At 38.0% G+C, this 20473-nt stretch overlaps 1 protein-coding gene across 3 annotated transcripts in view; it reads left to right on the top strand.

Annotated features, from left to right (window-relative positions):
- SPI (BEACH-DOMAIN HOMOLOG A1) overlaps nt 1-20473 on the top strand; it is a 99542-nt gene that overhangs the window by 33087 nt on the left and 45982 nt on the right. For 2 of the 3 annotated variants that reach the window (XM_089450116.1, XM_089450115.1), the window contains exons 7-15: nt 4736-4906; nt 5033-5098; nt 8084-8198; nt 8451-9637; nt 9947-10679; nt 10758-10860; nt 10982-12087; nt 12189-13836; nt 14046-17147. In XM_089450116.1, the coding sequence (XP_089306242.1) occupies nt 4736-4906; nt 5033-5098; nt 8084-8198; nt 8451-9637; nt 9947-10679; nt 10758-10860; nt 10982-12087; nt 12189-13836; nt 14046-17147 (8231 nt within the window). Of the gene's footprint in view, nt 1-4735; nt 4907-5032; nt 5099-8083; nt 8199-8450; nt 9638-9946; nt 10680-10757; nt 10861-10981; nt 12088-12188; nt 13837-14045; nt 17205-20473 lie in introns of all 3 variants that reach the window. The other variant, XM_089450114.1, reaches the window with a different exon arrangement.

Raw genomic sequence — 20473 nt, 5'->3', positions numbered from 1 at the left:
TGCTTTTTGTCCGAATCAGAGCTATTTGATATGTGAACATGCTTTGTGCCCACCTTGCCATCCTCTTTTTGTACCAACTTTATCTGATGTTATGGTTCCTGATTTGCTGCTAAATCTGTCCCACTGTGATGGAGGGTAGTATTATCATTCTTGTTCTGGGTGCCCCCATCTTTTAATGAATTCTTCATATTGTCTTCTTCTTCAGAGAAATGTGGATCTGAAAATTGCCATCACTTTGGTTTGTGTTCCTTTTTTGTTTTTGGGTTCTTTTTAGCCTGCGGTCTTGTGTTCTGAAGATGTCCTATTTGAAAACAAAAACATCTGGATGCTGTATTCTCATAGTCTAAAGCTTGTGACCACTGAAAATATATATGTTTCAATATTATGTGGTTCAGTAAGCCTTTGCTCAGGTCAATCTCCACACGTTCTAGCAAAGTAAAAATACCTTTCTCTATTCTTTCCATGTCCATCTTTGAATTTGCTCAAAGTATTTCCAGTACCCTCTAAGACCTGATGGTGCCAAAAAGGAAGAGGAAGGTTTGGGAATCTTACCTAAACTGGCAGTGTTGTGACAACCATATTTGTTGCATCAAAATACTATTGCCCTTCATTTAAAGCAAAATCCAAATCCTTCTGTGTATCAAATTGTGCAATGAAAAAACCCTTGGAACATAAATATATGTCACAATTGGGTGTCCAGGAGGTAAAAACTCACTGGTGTAAGGCTTCTGATTTGAGCAAGAAGCCATTAAATCTGCATATAACTTCCTTGGAATGAAGAGCTGTGAATAAAGAATTTACCTCTGGAAGATTAACTTTCAAGGCAGGTGGTTGCTCCATTTGGTCAACTATGTAGGGGCCTCGTATGCTTTGTGTTTGGTCTAATGGGAAGGAGAATTCCCTTTCACAGAATCTTTGAAAGTGGAAGAGTTTCCATTTGGATTCCTGGCTCCTGAAGCACTAGTTCCTGAAGCTCCTCCTCTCAGTTTTGTGTTTAGGATTAAGGTCGAGTTCCTTTTGAAATTATAATCTTGGATCTAGTAAGAATCTTTGAGGACCTTTCCATCATATTGTAGAACTTGATAGATTGCAGGGAGTCCCCATTTTTTCTCAATGGCCTGCTTTAAAGAAAAGACAGATCCATGACTTCTGTTCCATAAGATGCAGGACTTCCACTTAAGTTCTTTATAAAGACCTGGAAATTAATCTGCTTCGACACAGCTCATTGCTCGAGCTGCACAAACCCCAGAGGGCAGATCAGAGCATTTGTGGGAAAGCAAAGCATTTAGGCACAGAAAATGGAGTCCCCATCGACTCCACTGCCCAGGAGACAGCATAGTTTATTAATCAAAATAGAGGGAGTAAAGGGCTCTAAACAATACCTTCTTTTGTTCTCCAATCACAATGTTCTCAGAAATAAAAGATCCTGAACCTGGCTCAGCCCATCCATGGAAGTAAAGACCAGCCCCAGCTGAGTGGCAATGGTCAGGTAACAACTCCAAATTGATCAAACCCTAGCAACAATTGCGCAGTCCATCTTTGTGAGAAGGGATATCAAAAAGATTCATGTTTGTTGATTTTTACTGATACTTTCTCTATTTTTATGATATTTTGGTTTTTCGTACCTTTGCCAATTTGATCCCGATGCCAATGTTTGCTGCAGTGGGATTAACTACTCTGTATGCTGCCATTTGACTGCAATTAATGTTGTAACTGGGGTATCTGTGGGTTTATGTTCCATGCCTTACCTAAATGAGGGAGGGTGGTGGCCACTTCAAGTGAATCAGGAATATCCTAAGTTCAAGATCATTAAAAGGCAAGTCACAAGGATACTTTAGCATCATATCACAAGGGTTTTTGCAATGACTAATCCACTTGCCAACATCAACATTTCTCTTTTAAAGCTGATGCTCTATAACATTTCAAAGAATCAGAGTTTCATTACCACCTGAGTAAAAAGTCAAATATACTCGAGTCAAAGTTCTACTAGAGACTCTTATCAACACATAGTCCTGGAAAAAATCGACCCAGGATGGATTGATCCTTGTGCAATTGCATCAATATTGTTTAAGACTTCGAAGATAGTTACATCTTGTTTCTTCAACTGCTTCGAGGCCAAAGCATCTCATGTAGGGGTGAACTAATCAACCTAGTTACATAAAATGTAATTATCATTATTTATGATGATGCCCAAGGTCATGAATTTCCATGGCGATCCATCTCATCAGTACTATATAAAGAGATCCCATTGCTTGATTGTAATTAGGGAAAATTTTAAGGTCGAAATTTTTTCGTAAGGTTTAGAAACTTTGGTGAATCTTACTAAGTCCCTATTATGCAAATTGTAAAAAGTTTGGTGATGTTTTTTGTAAAAGTACTCAAATTTCAATTGATTTGTGTATAAAAATTCTGGCGATTTTTGAGGTAAAATAATTTAATCAAACTTTGGTGAATCCTACGAAGTCCCTATTATGCAAATTGTAAAATGTTTGGTGATATTTTTTGTAAAAGTACTCAAATTTCAAATGATTTGTCTATAAAATTCTGTCGATTTTTGAGGTAAAATAATTTAATCTTGTAAAATTAGGGTGAATCTTTTTTAGAAAAAATGAAAAATAGTGAATCTATTTTTTTTGGAAAAACTATTGAAAAGTAGCCCAACTGCGAATATTAGCCCCTCTAAAATTTTCCCTTATAGTAATCAACATTCTTCATATCATTTTCTATACATTTTCTATATGGGCCCCATTTTTTATGATGGCTCTGTGTAATGACTGTTACATTATATGTAAAATCCCCTTGTAAAAATATCTCTGTTATGTCAATGAATTTCTGAGAGTATTTGATATATTGTGTTGGGAGATTTTATCAAACAGTTTGGTGACGTACCTGCTGTAGATGATTTTCACGAAATTTGTTTCCAGGACAGTTTATACAACACTCAACATGTACCAAACGGACTTCAAAATAGACTTATGCTACTTATATGAGACCCTGGAAATTAGTACACAGTTGATATATGACAATTTGGAAATTGCACCAACCCAAACAGTCCTTTTCTCACTTGAAACATGAATGTACAGAGGGAAAATAAGAACAATTGAATGTGGTGATTGCTTCAGCAAGTAGATCTGGGCACATTAACTTGTTTGATGGTAGATTTCAGCTCCCCATTGCCAAGTGCCAACTCAGAAGTTAGTTCTCTGAGACTTTGCTTGGCCAATATAAACTACAGGACCCTCGTTTGAAAGCTCCAGTGTCTACCTTCTTCTATCAGCGGTCATATCAGCTCTCTTTAACCTCAACGCAGCTCAGAAAAGAATACTTCAGGGACTGATAATACACACAGTAGGGTAGACCACAGTCTCTGGTTCCAATAAGCCAGGAAACCTCCTAACTCAGCCTCTTTATGGTTGTGCGTTCATCTCAGCACTGTACAGAGAGATTGCAGCCCATTTACTGCCACATACACGGCCTTATTTGGAGTGGTTTTGGCCAGGAAATGGAAGCAACTTGCCCTTTCATCTCTTCAAGCAACTCGTCCTTGTTAGGGAAGGAACTTCGACCCTCTGTCTCTGCAAGGTGAATGGCCCTCTTGTCAATGGAAACTCGGCTTCTACCACTGGTTTTCGACCCACAATGATACCTGGTAGAGAGTAGCTCAGATCTGGCAGTGTTTCCAACCTGAAAGATGATAGATGAAGAAAAACAAATCGGCGATTCAATTGATAAAACCTCTTCCAGATCAATGTGTCCTGCAAAACACTTTCCCATGTAAACACAATGGTGAAATTTGAGTTATTTCACTTCTTGAACCAATTAGAGTTTATAGTTTCAACACTGAAACTAACTATGGTGGCTAGGGTTTCTCAAACCCTAGGCTTCTTCTTTAAAACTCTCCAAGAACTATTTTTTCTCAAAATGCGAGTGATGAATGAGGAGAGTCTCTTCACTTCTTCTCTTCTATAAACCTGTGGCCATTTTTGCTGTCATTTTACCCTTTTATCTTTTATAAAGTCATTTTACAATATTTTCACTTTATAAAGTTAAAGTGACTCTTCACTTGCCTAGGAAGTGTTCCCCTTTCAACTTTTATAATGTTTCCCTAGGCGAATTAAGTCCTATTATTAAATTTTACCTGCTTTAGCCTATGGGAACCATGTTAGGCTAGCAGACTCCGTCATATGCTTACTAAGTGGTGGGGAATATTACATTATAAAACCCAGAAAATGAGATGTTTTTGCTCATCGTCTCCACTGTTTTTTTCAAGATTTTTTTTCCTACTGCTTTAATTTTTTGTTCAAGAATTTCTTGAGTTTCAGTAAGCCAAGTTGATCCACTGTTTTGACTCTGATTTTCTGCCAAGCTGAGGTTGGTAACACTGACTGAATTGTGGGTGACCTACTGTTTGGAGTGACAGGCAAAGCATCTGAGATTTGATTATTACTATGTTGCAGTGGTAATGGTTATATTGTACAGTTGAGCACAAGTTGGTTGTGCAAGAGCCTTGATGAGCTTTCATTTAGAGCTAGTTATTCTATTTGAATTGCAGTACTTTTAAGTAGTGGATTATTCTTGTTGCTGATGCTTGTTGAAGATACAAATGGAAATGTCTTATTTGTTTGCATTTCTATATCATGTGCACATGTATTCATACCATGGAAATGATTTTAGATGCAGAATTTGGTTAAAGTTCTTTTAAGCTAAGAGAATTCGTTTATCTTTGATTTTGTAGGTCGAAGGAAGCATAGTGCATATTATGAAGGTGTTGGCAAGCCACCCTGGAGCAGCACTGAGTCTGATTGAAGATGATTCATTTCAGCTTCTATTTCAGATGGTTGCAACCGATAAAGAATTTGGCACACTTCCTTTACATATCATTCAGCTCCACCGACATGCCATGCAGGTTACCTTGCAACTGTTAGGTGTCATGTTTAGTGGTGCCATTTTAATCTATACAATACAGGAATTTTATTTTACCTTTGTGCCCTTTAATTGCTAGAGAATAACTGCTGTTTGGTTTGTTTGGCAGATACTTGGTCTCCTATTGGTCAATGACAATGGAATTGTGGCAAAATACATTCATGCACGCCATCTGGTTCGCTCACCATGCTTCTCTGACTAATCTTATTTGAAATGATTTTATTCAATTTTCTATTTAAGTAGCAGGGTCAAATCATCAGTAGATGATTAGCCTTTGAATGCAATGATTTTGTAACTTTCATTTGTCTGACATGTACTGAGTTTTATTCATGGAAAAAAAGTGGAAGTGAAGTTTCCTAAATGTCAATGATGGCAACTAGTCTATGGGAAAGAAAGGCTTAGAACTGGTGAAACATTCTATTGTATTAAGGAAAGAAAAATAAATTTAAGGCCCATGATCCAATGTGTGGTACATAGAAGTTTTGGATTACTCATTTGGATTTGCCCACATGGGTGGGTCTCTCAACCCAGTTACCCATCTGGATTGGCTTTTGGCGAATCTTTGAGGCTATCTTGGCTGCTTCCTTTACACGTGTGACGTACTCCTAGAATGCCACCTTGGAACTGCTGATCTCTATTTAGTATTTTTACTCCCTTCTGAATGTAGTTATATGCATCACAATGCAGTAGGAAATGCTGCTCCTCTATGCCCCTTGGGTTCTTTCCATCTTCCTGTGTCATCATTTCAATCAGTGTGAGCTGTCCCTTATTAAGTTATTTGTGTCAAAACTTGGTTTCCTCTCCATTGGAGATTTAGTTTCAACTTTCAGGTAGTCTTGAATTCTGATTTTCCCTGTGGGATGAAGTTATGCTTGTAGTATTGCTGCTTCCTCTTGGGGTTGCTTTTCCTCTTACCTTTACTGTAACGTTCTTGTATGTGGATTTTCAGCTCTTATTTATATACTGGGCAACTTTTTTCTGCTATATAGCAGCTATTGGATCACATCTTACATTACTGTTTCAATGTATTTTACTCATTTGAAGTCTTCCTGGTGGATCTTGTTGGTTACCCTTTTGCTTCCTGTAGCTTCCACTGCTTGTCTGCATAGTATTATCTTCCTGGGGCATAATCCCATTACTATGAGAAGTATCTGCTATGGACTCCTTACCTATATTCTAGGGAAAGTTGTAATCAACTGTTTCTCCGGTATCTTTATCTTGTTGGTCATCCTTTTGCTGCCTGTAGCTTCCACTGGTTGTCTGCATAGTATTATCTTCCCAGGGCATAATCCTATTTCTGTGAGAAGTATCTGATATGGAGTCCTTACCAATATTCTGGGGAAAGTTGTCATCAAGTGTTTTGTGGATCTTGTTGATTATCCTTTTACTGTCTGTAGCTTCCACTGTTTGTCTACATAGTATTATCTTCCTGGGGCATAATCCTATATCTGTGAGAAGTATCTGATATGGAGTCCTTACCTATATTCTAGGGAAAGTAGTCATCAAGTGTTTCTCTGGTATCTTTATCTTGTTGGTCATCCTTTTGCTGCCTGTAGCTTCCACTGCTTGTCTGCATAGTATTATCTTCCCGGGGCATAATCCTATTTCTGTGAGAAGTATCTGATATGGAGTCCTTACCTATATTCTAGGGAAAGTTGTCATCAAGTGTTTCTCTGGTATCTTAATCTGATTCCTCCAGTATCTCCAGTTGTGTGTGGTTCCAATGCCTCATGCATGTATAGCAGCACTGGTGGCATGTGTTCCTGGAGTAAGACAATTGCCTTCTATCTGCCTGGAGTCTCTTTCTTGTTCATACATCCCAACTTCCTATTGAAGTCTACCGGAAATTCTTTGACAATCGTTCTTTCGTTTTGATTTTATTGTTGTCCATACTTTTGGAAAATCCCCAATGGTCATTTGGTCGAGTATGAATGCAATGTGCTGGCTAAGGAATTCTTGTCCGCATTTCAAGTACTTTTCTTGGGCCCATCAATGCCTTTTACACTTGATGCTAGGCACTTGATCATTGATGCATTTTTGTGTGCCTACTACTTCTGGAAGATTCTTTCGTCTACACTGATTTCAGTGGGCTTTTGCTCTCAGCAAGACTCGTAAACTCTTTTGGCATAGATCGAACATTATACCTCTGTGATATCAATCGCATGTACTTCTAAGTTGCACGAAATGTCAAAAGGTTTCAGAGTTTTTGAAACAGGTACGTTTAGAAACGTCACCTCCCAAAAATAGAAACATTGGTTGAAACGTCATATGTAAGTGAATAACACATTATCTTGCAATAAAAAAGGGAATAAGACCCATAGATGAGAATTTAGAAGGAAAACTAAGTCTATATTAACTCATAGATGATTCCATGATGGTCGAGTTTCGTGTACGGGTACAGCCGTAAACGCTGGGTTCCTAGAAGTTTTGTGCAACATAGATGTACTTTACAGATTTTTTCTGAAGTTTTATTACTTGCTTATAGATCTTCAAGAGAGATATTCAACTTTGTTCATAATAGAAGTTTTTTAATGTAGATGCAAGGATGGCTGAATCAGCTTCCATTTGGGGTTTTTTCTAAAATGTTTGTCATCAGGCTTTGGTGTGTTTGTGGAACAACTTTATTCCTTTAGAAATTTGTTCTTCATCTGATTTTCGTTGTTTCTGCCTGTGACTTAAGTTTTGATCATTGCAAAATTCTAGTATAGACAGAGCCAATATGAGCAAATGGCTTGCTGTTTAGTATAAAACTCATTTAAGGAGTTTCCTTTTTGTTTTACATTCCAAGTTTTCTGTTTTGATTGGTCTATGTAGAGCTGTTGGCAGAACTCATCCTTTAGAATTTTCCTACTTTGATAGGTCCTGTTATATTGTCAAGCGACTTTTAAACCAAATGGCAGTCTTTTTGTTTCAAATTAGTAATGATGGAATCTGTGAAACATATAACTCTCACTTTCCTTTTAAGTAGAGGTGAGAAGTCTTTTTGAAGGTTTCTGCTTATGGTTGGTCTTGTTTTTGCTTTGGTGGTGATAATTGACAATATATATTGAAATGGATGAGTCAAGGACAATCACTTATCAAGTGATTGATATTTGGAAACATTTTGCCATGTTGTTATCATTGAAATGTTACTCACCAGGACCTCTCTCATTGTATTCAGATTAAAGTACTCCTAATGACAGTGAAGGATTTTAACACCAAGACTGGGGATGCTGCTTATACAATGGGAATAATTGACTTGTTGCTTGAGTGTGTGGAGCTGTCGTACAGATCAGGTTAGTTATAATTTGCAAATCATCTTTGGCATTTATTTGCCAGTCTGTTATGTGTTGCTTCCAGGAGAGAAATGAATGACTGCTTGAAAAATCCAAGATGTAGAAAGAAAGGGTATATTCATTGAATCAGTACATACAATTGGTATAACTTGTAATAGCAGATTCAAGAAAATGATTTTATCATGGGAAATATTTGTATTCTCCTTTACGCTTTTGTATCTGCATTATTCATTTGGATTCTTTATTTTGCAGAAGCTGGGGGAGTGAGGCTAAGGGATGATATACAAAATGCCCATGGCTATCATTTCCTTGTTCAGTTTGGGTTGACACTATCTAGCTCTCAGCGAAATCAGATTGAACAGTCAATCTTAGTTGATTCAGGGAGTCACAAAAATACATCATCATTAGGTTCTAATGTTTTACATGATATGTCAAGGAATCAAGATGCTAATAGGCAGGATGAATCACATCCAAACCTTTCGCCATCATTATCCCGATTGCTTGATGTCCTTGTAAATCTGGCTCTTACAGGTCCTGAAGAAAATGTTGCATCACAGGTGGGAAGAGCCTCAAAAGTTGTTAATAGTAAGCCTAATGTGCATAGTAGTCGTCCATTCACTTTTTCTGATGTTGGAGTAAGTGAAGAGAGAAGGTACAAAAATATAAACAGTAAAGTGAAAGATCTGGAAGCAGTGCAGGTACTACAGGATATTTTTCTTAAAGCAGATGATGTTGGATTGCAGCTAGAAGTGCTGGACCGGATATTAAGAATATTTTCCAGTCATATTGAGAACTATAAATTGTGTCAACAATTGAGGACTTTACCTCTGTTGATTTTAAACATGACGGCATTTCCTCAAATATTACAGGAAAAAATTCTAAAGATCTTAGAGTATGCTGTTACTGTTGTCAATTGTGTGCCAGAACAGGAGCTGCTTTCTCTTTGTTGCTTGTTGCAACAGCCAATAACAACACCTTTAAAGCACAGTATTGTTTCCTTTTTTGTAAAGCTTCTATCATTTGATCAACAGTACAAAAAGGTCCTCAGAGAGGTAGGGGTTTTGGATGTTCTTTTAGATGATATAAAGCAACACACATGTATCTCTGGTATTGAGCAAAAAATCAAGAGTCCTAATCACATGGACGGAGCTATAAATTCTAGTAGTTCAGGGAAGAATGAACACAACAGTGAGGCAATTTTATCCACACACAGAATTGTAGGGCCTGGGTCTGGAAAGCTCTCAATTTTTGAAGATGAGGGTACAATTTTGGTTGCATGGGATTGTCTGTTTTCTTTAGTCAAAAAGGCTGAGGGAAATCAGACAGCATTCCGAAAATCAAATGGAGTTATGCTCATCTTACCATTATTGGTATCTGCAACCCATCGATCTGGTGTTCTACGCTTGCTATCATGCTTACTCTTGGAGGACACTAGCCAGGTTTGAGATTGTTCTTTAATGTTTCTTGAATTTGATACTATGATAAATCCTTCCCCTGGAAAATGAATGCCTGCAAATTACCCCTATATGATGTGAGGAAGAATTTGCTGAAGTTATAAGTCTTTTTATTTATTTATTATTATTACTAGCTGTATGTTAGAGTCCCATTGACCTATTTTGGTCATTAATAGGCTCCAATATAATTTCTTTTATTTTGTTTATTACTGTTGTAGAATTTCCATATTAGTAGATAAAGAAACGTACTTTGGTAATTTCTAGCTTTATGACGATGTCTGTGGTGGATAACAGGCTCATCCTGAAGAATTAGGTGCACTTATTGAAGTTTTAAAAGGTAGCATGGTGACAAGCATTTCTGGAACTCAATATAAACTACAAGATGATGCTAAGTGTGATGTGTTGTGGGCACTATGGCGGATTCTAGGTGCTAACATTTCAGCACGTAAGGTTTTTGGGGAAGCCACAGGATTCTCTCTCCTGCTTACAGTTCTTCATAGCTTTCAAAGTGAATGTGATACTGTTGGAAATCAATCTTTGATGGCATTACCCATGAAGGTTTTTAGTGCATTACTACATGTTGTGACTGTTGGGGTTTCTGACAATGTGGTCAATCGAATGAAACTTCATGCAATCATTTCATCCCAGACATTCTATGAACTTCTGCGTGAGTCGGGTTTAATTTGCCCAGATTATGAAAAGCATGTGGTGCAACTTATGTTGGAGCTTGCTCTGGAGATAGTAGTTCCACCTTCATGGAGCACAGCTGAAAAGCTTTCAATTTCTCAATGCATTGAGACCAAAGGCACTGATGATAATGAACAAACTGGTTTTCTTTTTCTTTCTTCATCAGATTCTAGTAGCATGATATCATTTGACAAGGAGAGAGTGTTAAATGCTGGTGCTATTGGAGTGTTGATTCGTTCCTTGCTGCAGTTTTCTCCAAAGTTGCAGTTGGAAGTTTTAAGTCTTGTAGAAAAGCTTGCACGTCTCAGTCCTTACAATCAAGATAGTCTTACATCTATCGGTGAGTTATGCTTTTCCATATTTCAGATAGTACTATATGCTTTCTTGACACTATTCTTATTTATGATTTACATTGTAGGTTGTGTGGGGCTTCTATTGGAAACTATACATCCATTTCCTGACTGCTCTCCTCCATTACTCCTACATTCACTGAGGATTGTGGAAGTTCTGGGGGCTTACAGGTATACATCGTTATGTTTACTATATTTTAATCTAGTTAAAGATAATTGGGAAAAACTGCATTTTAGTATCTGTGCTCTTTCTGGATAAAAACAGAGCCTGAGTTCATTTTATTGGTAGCAGATTATCCCCAGCAGAGTTTCGCACTCTTTCAAAATACATTCTGCAAACTAAGCATAGTGTATCAGGTCTGAGATTAATCGAAATGTTGGAAAGGATGATTCTTACAGAGGGAATTAGCTCTGGAGATCTTTCATTGGCCCCTATTGTTGAAATGAACATGAATAAATCTGGATATGCTTGCTTACAAATTTCTTTGGGGGAACGGAGTTGGCCACCTGCTGCAGGATATTCATTTGTTTGCTGGTTTCAATATCGGAAACTTACAAAGAAACAAGAATGTGAACATGAATCTACCTCAACAATGAGTTCCTTGAAAAGAACAGGAAATGCATTGCGCATCCAGCAAAATAAAAGACCCATTCTCCGCATCTTTTCTGTTGGTGCTGTGGGTGAAATGGACACGTTGTGTGCAGAACTCTACTTGCGTGCTGATGGAATCCTGACTCTTGCTACAAGTAATTCTTGCTGCCTGTCTTTTCCAGATATGCAGCTTGAAGAAGGGGTATGGCATCATCTTGCAATTGTGCACAGTAAGCCGAATGCCTTAGCTGGGCTCTTTCAGTCGAGCATAGCTCAATTGTATGTGAATGGAAGACTCAGACAGACTGGCAAGCTGGGCTATTCACCCTCTCCGACAGGAAAACCATTGCAAGTTACAATTGGAACTCCACATTCATCTGCAGAAGTTAGTCCACTTTCCTGGCGTCTTGGTTCTTGTTACCTCTTTGAAGAAGTGCTTTCTTCACCTGCCATTTGTTTCATGTATATTTTAGGTAGGGGTTACAGGGGTCTTTTTCAGGACACGGATCTTCTTCGGTTTATACCCAATGAAGCTTGTGGTGGTGATAGTTTGGCTATCCTAGAATTATCTGCATGCATTAACGCTCAACGTATTGATAGTTCCAACAAGCTGGGCATCAGTAAGCTAGAGGGCAGCAATGTTGTTTGGGATTTGGAAAGACTGGGGAATTTTTCATCACACCTTTCTGGCAAAAAGCTTATCTTTGCATTTGATGGTACATATTCAGATTCATCTCGTATATCGGGAGCTCTATCCATGTTGAATTTGGTAGATCCCATGTCAGCTGCAGCTTCCCCCATTGGTGGTGTGTATGACTTGCCTGTGTACTTTAGTTCTACTTGTGGGTTGTTGGATATTATTCTCTAATTACTTTAGATTTATATTTACATTGTTTGAAATGTTCAGGCATACCTCGCTTTGCTCGTTTGCATGGTGATGTCTGGATCTGCACTCCATGTGGTATTGGAGATAGCATCCGGGCAGTTGGTGGTGTTGCTGCAATTCTTGCACTTGTTGAAGCAGCAGAAAGTAGAGAAATGTTGCATATGGCTTTATGCTTGCTTGTGTGTGCCCTGCACTGGAATCCACAAAATGTTCGTGACATGCAGGCTTGTAGGGGCTACCATTTACTTGCTCTTTTTCTTCACCGTAGAATGTGTCTATTTGACACACAGAATCTTGAATTGTTTTTTCAAATTGCTGCTTGTGAAGCGTCTCTTCCTGTAGCACAGAAACCCCAAGAAACTCGAAATATGCCTGCAAGCGCTGGATCCATTATTGAGTCTGGCTATGATAGTATAGCCGTTGCAAAGTTCTCTGACGAAATCTCACCTCTAGGATCTCAAGCTGATACAGAAGATTTTCTACAACATGATTCATTAAGTCACATCTCAGAGCTTGAAAATGTTGAACCCCAGGCCGAAGCTTTGAATTGTATACTGTTGTCAAATCCTGACATGATGGAACATGTCCTTCTGGATTGGACTTTGTGGGTGACTGCTCCTGTTTCAATTCAGATTGCCCTCTTGAATTTTCTTGAGCGCTTAGTGTCTATGCATAGATACAGAAATCACAATTTGACTGTGTTACGGCGAGTTAATCTTGTACAGCATTTGCTAGTTACATTGCAGAGGGGTGATGTTGAAATACCTGTGTTAGAAAAATTGGTGGTTCTACTAGGAATCATTTTGGAAGATGGTTTTCTAGCATCTGAGCTAGAATACGTGGTGAAGTTCGTCATTATGACTTTTGATCCACCTGAAATAAGTTCACGTGGTAGAGTTGCCCGGGAGAGCATGGGAAAGCATGTGATTGTACGGAACATGTTGCTTGAGATGCTTATTGATTTGCAAATGACCATAAACTCTGAAGAATTGCTTGAACAGTGGCATAAGATAGTTTCCTCCAAGTTAATCACATATCTTTTGGATGAAGCTGTGCATCCAACTAGCATGCGATGGGTTATGACTCTCCTTGGAGTTTGTCTTACCTCCTCACCAACATTTGCAACAAAATTCCGCACCAGCAGTGGTTACCAAGGGTTGTCACGTGTACTGATGAGCTTCTATGACTCTCCAGAAATTTATTATATTCTTTTCTGCCTCATTTTTGGCAAGCCTGTTTATCCAAGGCTGCCAGAGGTCCGTATGCTTGATTTCCATGCTCTCATTCCAAGTGATGGAAGCTGTGGTGAACTAAAATTTGTGGATCTACTTGAATCTGTTATTGCTATGGTGAAGGCCACATTTGACAGGTTGACCATGCAATCTCTTCTAGCACAACAAACCGGAGATTTTTCACAGTTTAATATGGCTATGGCGGCTGAACTTGTTGACAGAACAAAAGATATGGAAGATGAACTACAAGGTGAAGCCTTAATGCACAAAACATATGCAGCACGGTTAATGGGTGGTGAAGCTGCAGCTCCTGCTGTAGTCACTTCAATTTTGAGATTTATGGTGGATCTTGCTAAGATGTGTCGCCCTTTTTCAGCCGCATGTCGGCGTTTAGAGTTTCTTGAGAGTTATGTTGATTTATATTTTTCCTGTGCCAGGTAATGTGAAGGTTTTGGAAATTAATTTAAATAATGTGTTTGAGTTTGTTCATTTGCATTGTATGTTTGAGTTTAGTGCATATGTTCTTTTCCTCAGTGGGTTCTTGCTGATCATCTCCGAATTAGATTATTTTTTAAAATTTAAATTTCAATATTGGCTGGTTTAAACAGTTAATTTCAGTGGATACCATCCTTTCATCTCTTTGCAGGGCTGCTTCTGCTGTACAGTTGGTTAAAGGCCTATCAGTTCCATTAGCAGATCAACAGAATGTGAATGATTCTGATGATTCTAGTAGCTCACAACATACATTTTCTAGCATGCCACAAGAGCAAGAAAAATCAGGGAAGACATCCACAAGCATTGGAAGCTCAGCCCAAGGGCAAAGGAGTGTAAGCTCTGAAGATGCAATTAGCATGCCAAATTATGTTTCTGAAAATAAAGGGATGAATGGCACTGATTCATCTCCTTCAAAGTCAGGGAAGCTATTTGTGAGAGAAGAAATTAATCATGACATCATTGCTTTAGATACAGAGAGCCCTGAACAGTCATTCAGCGTTTCTGTTGTTTCACCAGAGTTTGATGTTAAAAAGTCGGAGGAGAATCAATCTCATACTCCAACACATTCAGCTGTGCCCATAGATTCTTTCAGCACAATGTCTATTGTAATTCCAGAGTCTCCTATTTCTTCAGAGAAATCAAGTTTTAAGCCAGCACAACCGTTTTCTATGTCACCAGTGCTTGCCTTAACATCTTGGCTAGGGAGCTCTGGGCATAGTGAGAACAGCCTGTCTTTTGGGGGTATTCAATCTTTGGCAACACCATCCACTTCCATGAGTGAAATTGATACATCACAAGAACTCAAGTCAAATGTACAGGGGGCATTTGGTGCTAATAGTTTCTTCAACATTAGCCCGAACCTTTTATTGCAAATGGACAATGCTGGTTCTGGGGGAGGCCCATGCTCAGCAGGAGCTGGAGCTGTGTTGGATTTTATTGCAGAAATTATGGCAGACATTGTAATTGAGCAGGTCAAGGCTACACAAATTGTGGAAGCTGTTCTAGAAACTGTTCCTTTGTATGTTGGAGTGGATTCTGTATTAGTTTTCCAGGGTTTGTGCCTAAGCAGGTTGATGAACTTCATGGAGCGTCTGATTTTACGTGATGAGGAAGAAATTGAGAAGAAACTTGATAAGAATCGTTGGTCTTCAAACTTAGATGCACTTAGCTGGTTTATTGTGGATCGTGTATACATTGGTGGTTTTCCAGAGCCAGGGGGGGCATTAAAAGCATTAGAATTTTTGTTGTCCATGCTGCAGCTTGCCAACAAAGATGGCCGTGTTGAAGAAGCAATGCCAACTGGCAAAAGCATTCTCTCGCTAACAAGAGGAAGCAAACCAATAGAAGTATATGTACAAGCTTTATTGAAAAACACAAATCGTATGATAATGTATTGCTTTTCACCTTCATTCTTAAGTTCCATTGGCGAGGATGACATACTTTCACATATGAGCTTACATCTTGAACTTAAAAGAAATGCAGCTGGTGTTCCAACTACAGATTCTTCTGGAGTCAATACATGCACAGTTCTACAGTTATTGATTGCTCACAAAAGGCTAATATTCTGCCCAAACAATTCTGATACTGATCTTATTTGCTGTCTTTGTGTGAACTTGATTTCATTGCTTTGGGATCAAAGACAAAATGCAAAAAACATGGCCACTGATATTATCAGGTATCTATTGTTAAATCGCCGTGCTGCTTTGGAGGAACTACTGGTATCGAAACCAAACCAGGGACAACCATTGGATATCTTACATGGAGGCTTTGATAAGTTGTTAGGAAATAATCAAACAGAATTCTATGAGTGGCTCGATGCTTCTAAACAAAGTATTTGTAAGGTCTTGGAACAATGTGCTGCAATTATGTGGATGCAATATATAGCAGGTGCGGTAAAATTTCCTGGGGTACGAACAAAAGGCATAGAGGCTCGTCGGAAGAGAGAAATGATGCGGAGGACACGTGAAAATATGAAAGTAGATTCCAGACACTGGGAACAATTGACTGAACGTAGGTGTGCCTTGGAATTGGTGCGTGAAGCAATGTCTACAGAATTGAGAGTTGTGCGGCAGGACAAATATGGATGGATCCTTCATGCTGAAAGTGAATGGCAGAGTCATATTCAACAGCTTGTACATGAACGTGGAATATGGCCTATGAAGAAATCTTCTGTGAATCAAGAACCTGAGTGGCAGCTCTGCCCTACTGAAGGACCCTTTCGTATGCGTAAAAAGCTTGAACGATTGAAGGTAAAAGTAGACACAATCGGGAATGCGCTTCAAAATTTTCAAGAAGACAGGATATTTCCAGCTGAAAAGACTGGATTTGGCATGGATATGAGTGATCCTGATTATGATTCATTTTTCCATCTCTTATCTGCTGGTGGTGCCAATCAAAAACAGTTAAGTTATACTGGTAGAGAGGAAGAGGAATGCTTTTATGATGAAGCAGAGGAGTTCAAAGATGGGGATTTAATTTCTGCTCCAGTTGGGTGGAGTGATGATCAGCACAGCAGTGCTAATGATGCAAGCTTACATTCTGCTCTTGAAACTGGTGGCAAATCAAGTACAATGTCACTACATATAACAGATGGAGTACATGAAATGTCTGAGCCTGGTTCAACTAGACAGTCTTCGTCACAGAAAATTGACAATGTGAGGTATGCAGATGATAAATCAGAAAGAGAAGTCCATGATAATGGCGAGTATTTGATTAGGCCTTATTTAGAACCTGGTGAAAAGATAAGGTTTCGGTACAATTGTGAGCGTGTTGTTGGACTTGACAAACATGACGGGATTTTTCTCATAGGTGAATTTTGCCTATATGTCATTGAAAACTTTTACATTGATGAATCAGGGCGTATTAGTGAGAAAGCTTTTGAGGCTGAACTGTCGGTGATAGACCAGGCCTTGGGTGTCAAAAACAGTGCTGTGGGAAGTATTGATTTACAGTCTAAGGCTTCTGCTTCTTGGGAAGCAACTTTCCAAGTGTGGGCTGGAGGTAGAGCTTGGGCATACAATGGCGGGGCCTGGGGAAAGGAGAAGGTATGTGCTAGTAGTAATTTGCCTCATCCCTGGCGAATGTGGAAGTTGGAAAGTGTTCATGAGCTTTTAAAGCGAGAGTATCAGCTGCGGCCTGTTGCTATTGAGCTTTTTAGCATGGATGGATACAATGATCTTTTAGTCTTCCATAAAAAGGAACGGGATGAGGTGTTCAAAAATCTGGTGGCGATGAATCTTCCTCGAAATAGCATGTATGGATCTGCCCTTTCTGATCTTAATGCCTTAGCTAATGCCAGATACATCAACAGGTCCTTGATTTGAAAAGTTTTATAATTTTATTCAATTTTTAAATTTTGAATACATTTAATATAGAACTTTCTTTTTCTTCCTTGTACAGTGTGTTGCCTTTGACTGTTTGAGCTCCCCCTTTTCCGTTTGCTGTGGTTTCTTTGTTTGTCTAGCTGTGCAATGTGAGGAAGGGAAACATTGTTTATTTCATGCTTTCATAGATAAAATAGTTTTTAACTAATAGAATATAGTTAAGGGAGAATTACACGATCAGTTGATTTGATTCCAATCCAATGAATTAAAAGCTAAGTTACCAGGATTCGGATACGGATACGGATCCGGATCCGGATCCGCTAGTTTTTTGAAAATCTAAGATCCGGATACGGCAAGGATACGTCACGTACAATATATATATATTTTTATATTTAAACTTTTAAAAAACACCTTAAAGCTAAAAAATCAAATACTCCATGAAACCATCAAACATTTTTAGAACATTGAATGATAAAATCATAAATATGAAGATTAAAACATTGAAATGGTTGCCATCTGATTCATAATATCATGATTCATAATATCTGATGGCAAAAGTCAAGTTATAATATATTAATATTATGATTATCCATAAACAATTAAAAATTAAATTGTAAAATTAAATACATTAAAAAAAAAGTAAATTTAAATTTTAAATACATTTTAAAAATTTGAATAACATATATTAAATATTAATATAACTATTAACTGTTATTATAATTTATTATGTTATATAAGTTATAAGTTATAACATATATAATTATATTATATATAATATAACATATATATATATATATATATATATATATATATATATAAATATTAAATAATATATATAACTGTTATATTAATATATAATATATATTATAACTGTTCAGTGTTATTAAACATAATATAACATATACGAAATGGTTTAAACCGATATATATATATATAAATATTAAATAATATATATAACTGTTATATTAATATATAATATATATTATAACTGTTCAGTGTTATTAAACCGATAATATAACATATACGAAATGGTTTAAACCGATATATATATATAAGCCGGATCTGGGTTTACCGTTTATCGAAACCATAATGCAGTTTTTAACCTAGAAAATATATAAGCCGGATCTGGGTTTACCGTTTAACCTAGAAAATATCTGCGTTTTAACTTTTTCGGCCACCTATCACCGCTTCCGGCAGCCACAGTCCGGATCCGTATCCAAAATCTGCTTGCCGTTTCCAAAACCCGCGTTTTTAAAAATATACGTATTTTAAGCGTATTTGGGAGTATCCGTATCCGGATCCGGTTCAGATCCGTGGATCCGGCAATACTCCACTTGCCTGAGCCGGATCCGGTAACATAGATTAAAAGTAGACACCATTTCTTCAACTTTAAAATCCTTCACTTATAGTCTTTGTCAAAGAGGGGTGCCCACCTGCTTGATGATAATGTCAATAACAGTATGTCTTCCATTTAACAACTTTCAATCCAAGACTAATAAAGAAATCAAGGCCATAATTAGCTCATCAATTGCACCCTAGCTATTGATTGTCAGGCTCGGGCTTTCAGTAGGCTACGATGCCACTTCTTAACATGATGGAAAAACTTGCTATCTTGTCCACTAGTATGGTTCACGACCAATTGTTGCAAATCCATCTCAGCGAATGAAAAGTTGAAAATTAGACATCATTTCTCCAATTTTCATATCTCACTTCCAATCTTCCATCAAAGAGGGTGCCTGCTTGGTGATAACGTCGATAACAATCAGTTTTCCACTTCAACAACTTTCAATTCAAGATTAGAAAAGAAATAAAAACCCCGTATTAGCCCATCAATTGCACCCTAGCTATTGGCTGCCAGGCATGGGCTCTTGCAATAGGCTAACTTAACCAAGCCGGTGTGATCTCTAATGATACATTTGTTTTAGCTGAGTTTTACTAGATGCCCCTTTGAAGTTAAACTTCTCATGTACTTTACATATGGACTGACATATCATATTGGTACCTATAAAATAAGCCTAGGGTTGCCTTATTGAAAGAAGCTAGCTATAAAAAGTTGCAGGGCTTATTGAGTTGGTAGATTGTCATGCGTTGGAAGTTTTCTTTGTTGATTTTTTCTGTAACAATGGGAGGTATTCCTGCATGCCAAGGGGCCTCCTAAGTTGGCCTAGAAAAATTCTGGAAATTAAGATTAAAATTTTATTTTCTGGCCATCACGTAGGCTTAAAATGGTCGTACCTAATAAATAAGCCTAGGGTTGCCTTATTGAAAGAAGCTAGCTATAAAAAGTTGCAGCGCTTATTGAGTTGGTAGATTGTCATGCATTGGAAGTTTTCTTTGTTGATTTTTTCTGTAACATCGGGAGGTATTCCTGCATGCCTAGGGGCCTCCTAAGTCGGCCTAGAAAAATTCTGGAAATTAAAACTAAAATTTTATTTTCTGGCCATCACGTAGGCTTAAAATGGTCAAGTCAGCCTCACCATGAAAGGGTGTGCCCCTTGGTCAAAATTCACCCATTTGACCTATATAAATACATGATGTGCTACTCCACTTTAACCAATTCGAAAATCATCACAGATTCTCTCTTCTATTCCCACGTGTAAAGTCAAAGGAGATTTTTGGAGTTCTGACTGAGCTATTTCTCGACTGTTTGACCTGTTTTTTGACCAAGATATCTGGCTGAGTTTGACAGCAGAAGAGGTTGAGTTTGATTGCAGGAGTCAACTGCAGGTCTGAAGTTGACCTGGCCAAAAGTTTGACCATATTTGACTATTTGAGTGGTTTGACCAGCATTGACTGGCTGGAATTTTGACCAGGTTTGACTGGTGTTTAGACTTGGATTTTGGCACAGATTTCTAGACAATTTTTGGAATTGTAAACCTTGTTGAAGAATAATTTCTCCTAGAAGAAAAGTTGCTGGGTTTTCTCCCAAGTTTGGGTTTCCCAGGGTAAGTTTGTTTTCTCTACTGTATGAAGATTATTAGGTAGTAATTATGAGATCAGAAGATTGGTTTTTACCTATGATTATGAAACTGGATTTGTCCAGAACAGGCCATGTGTCCGAATCCCACAAATCTGACACGATTCGATGGGAATTTGAATCCAAAAATGGGACACGATGTGTCCTAATGGGACACGATCGAATCCCGGTCGTGTCCCGTTAGGACACATCGTGTCCCGATTTTGGGATTTGAATCCCAAAAAAGTGAGGGTTTATTAGGTTTATGAGGGAGGGTTTATGAGGTTTGTGAGGGTTATT

This window comes from Pinus tabuliformis, chromosome X (genome assembly GCF_031772625.1).
Source record: "Pinus tabuliformis cultivar Carrire ecotype Pingquan chromosome X, CPIR1, whole genome shotgun sequence".
Classification (NCBI taxonomy): Eukaryota; Viridiplantae; Streptophyta; class Pinopsida; order Pinales; family Pinaceae; genus Pinus; species Pinus tabuliformis.
Note: the sequence above shows the minus strand (reverse complement) of the source record. Positions and strands in the feature narration are given on the sequence as shown.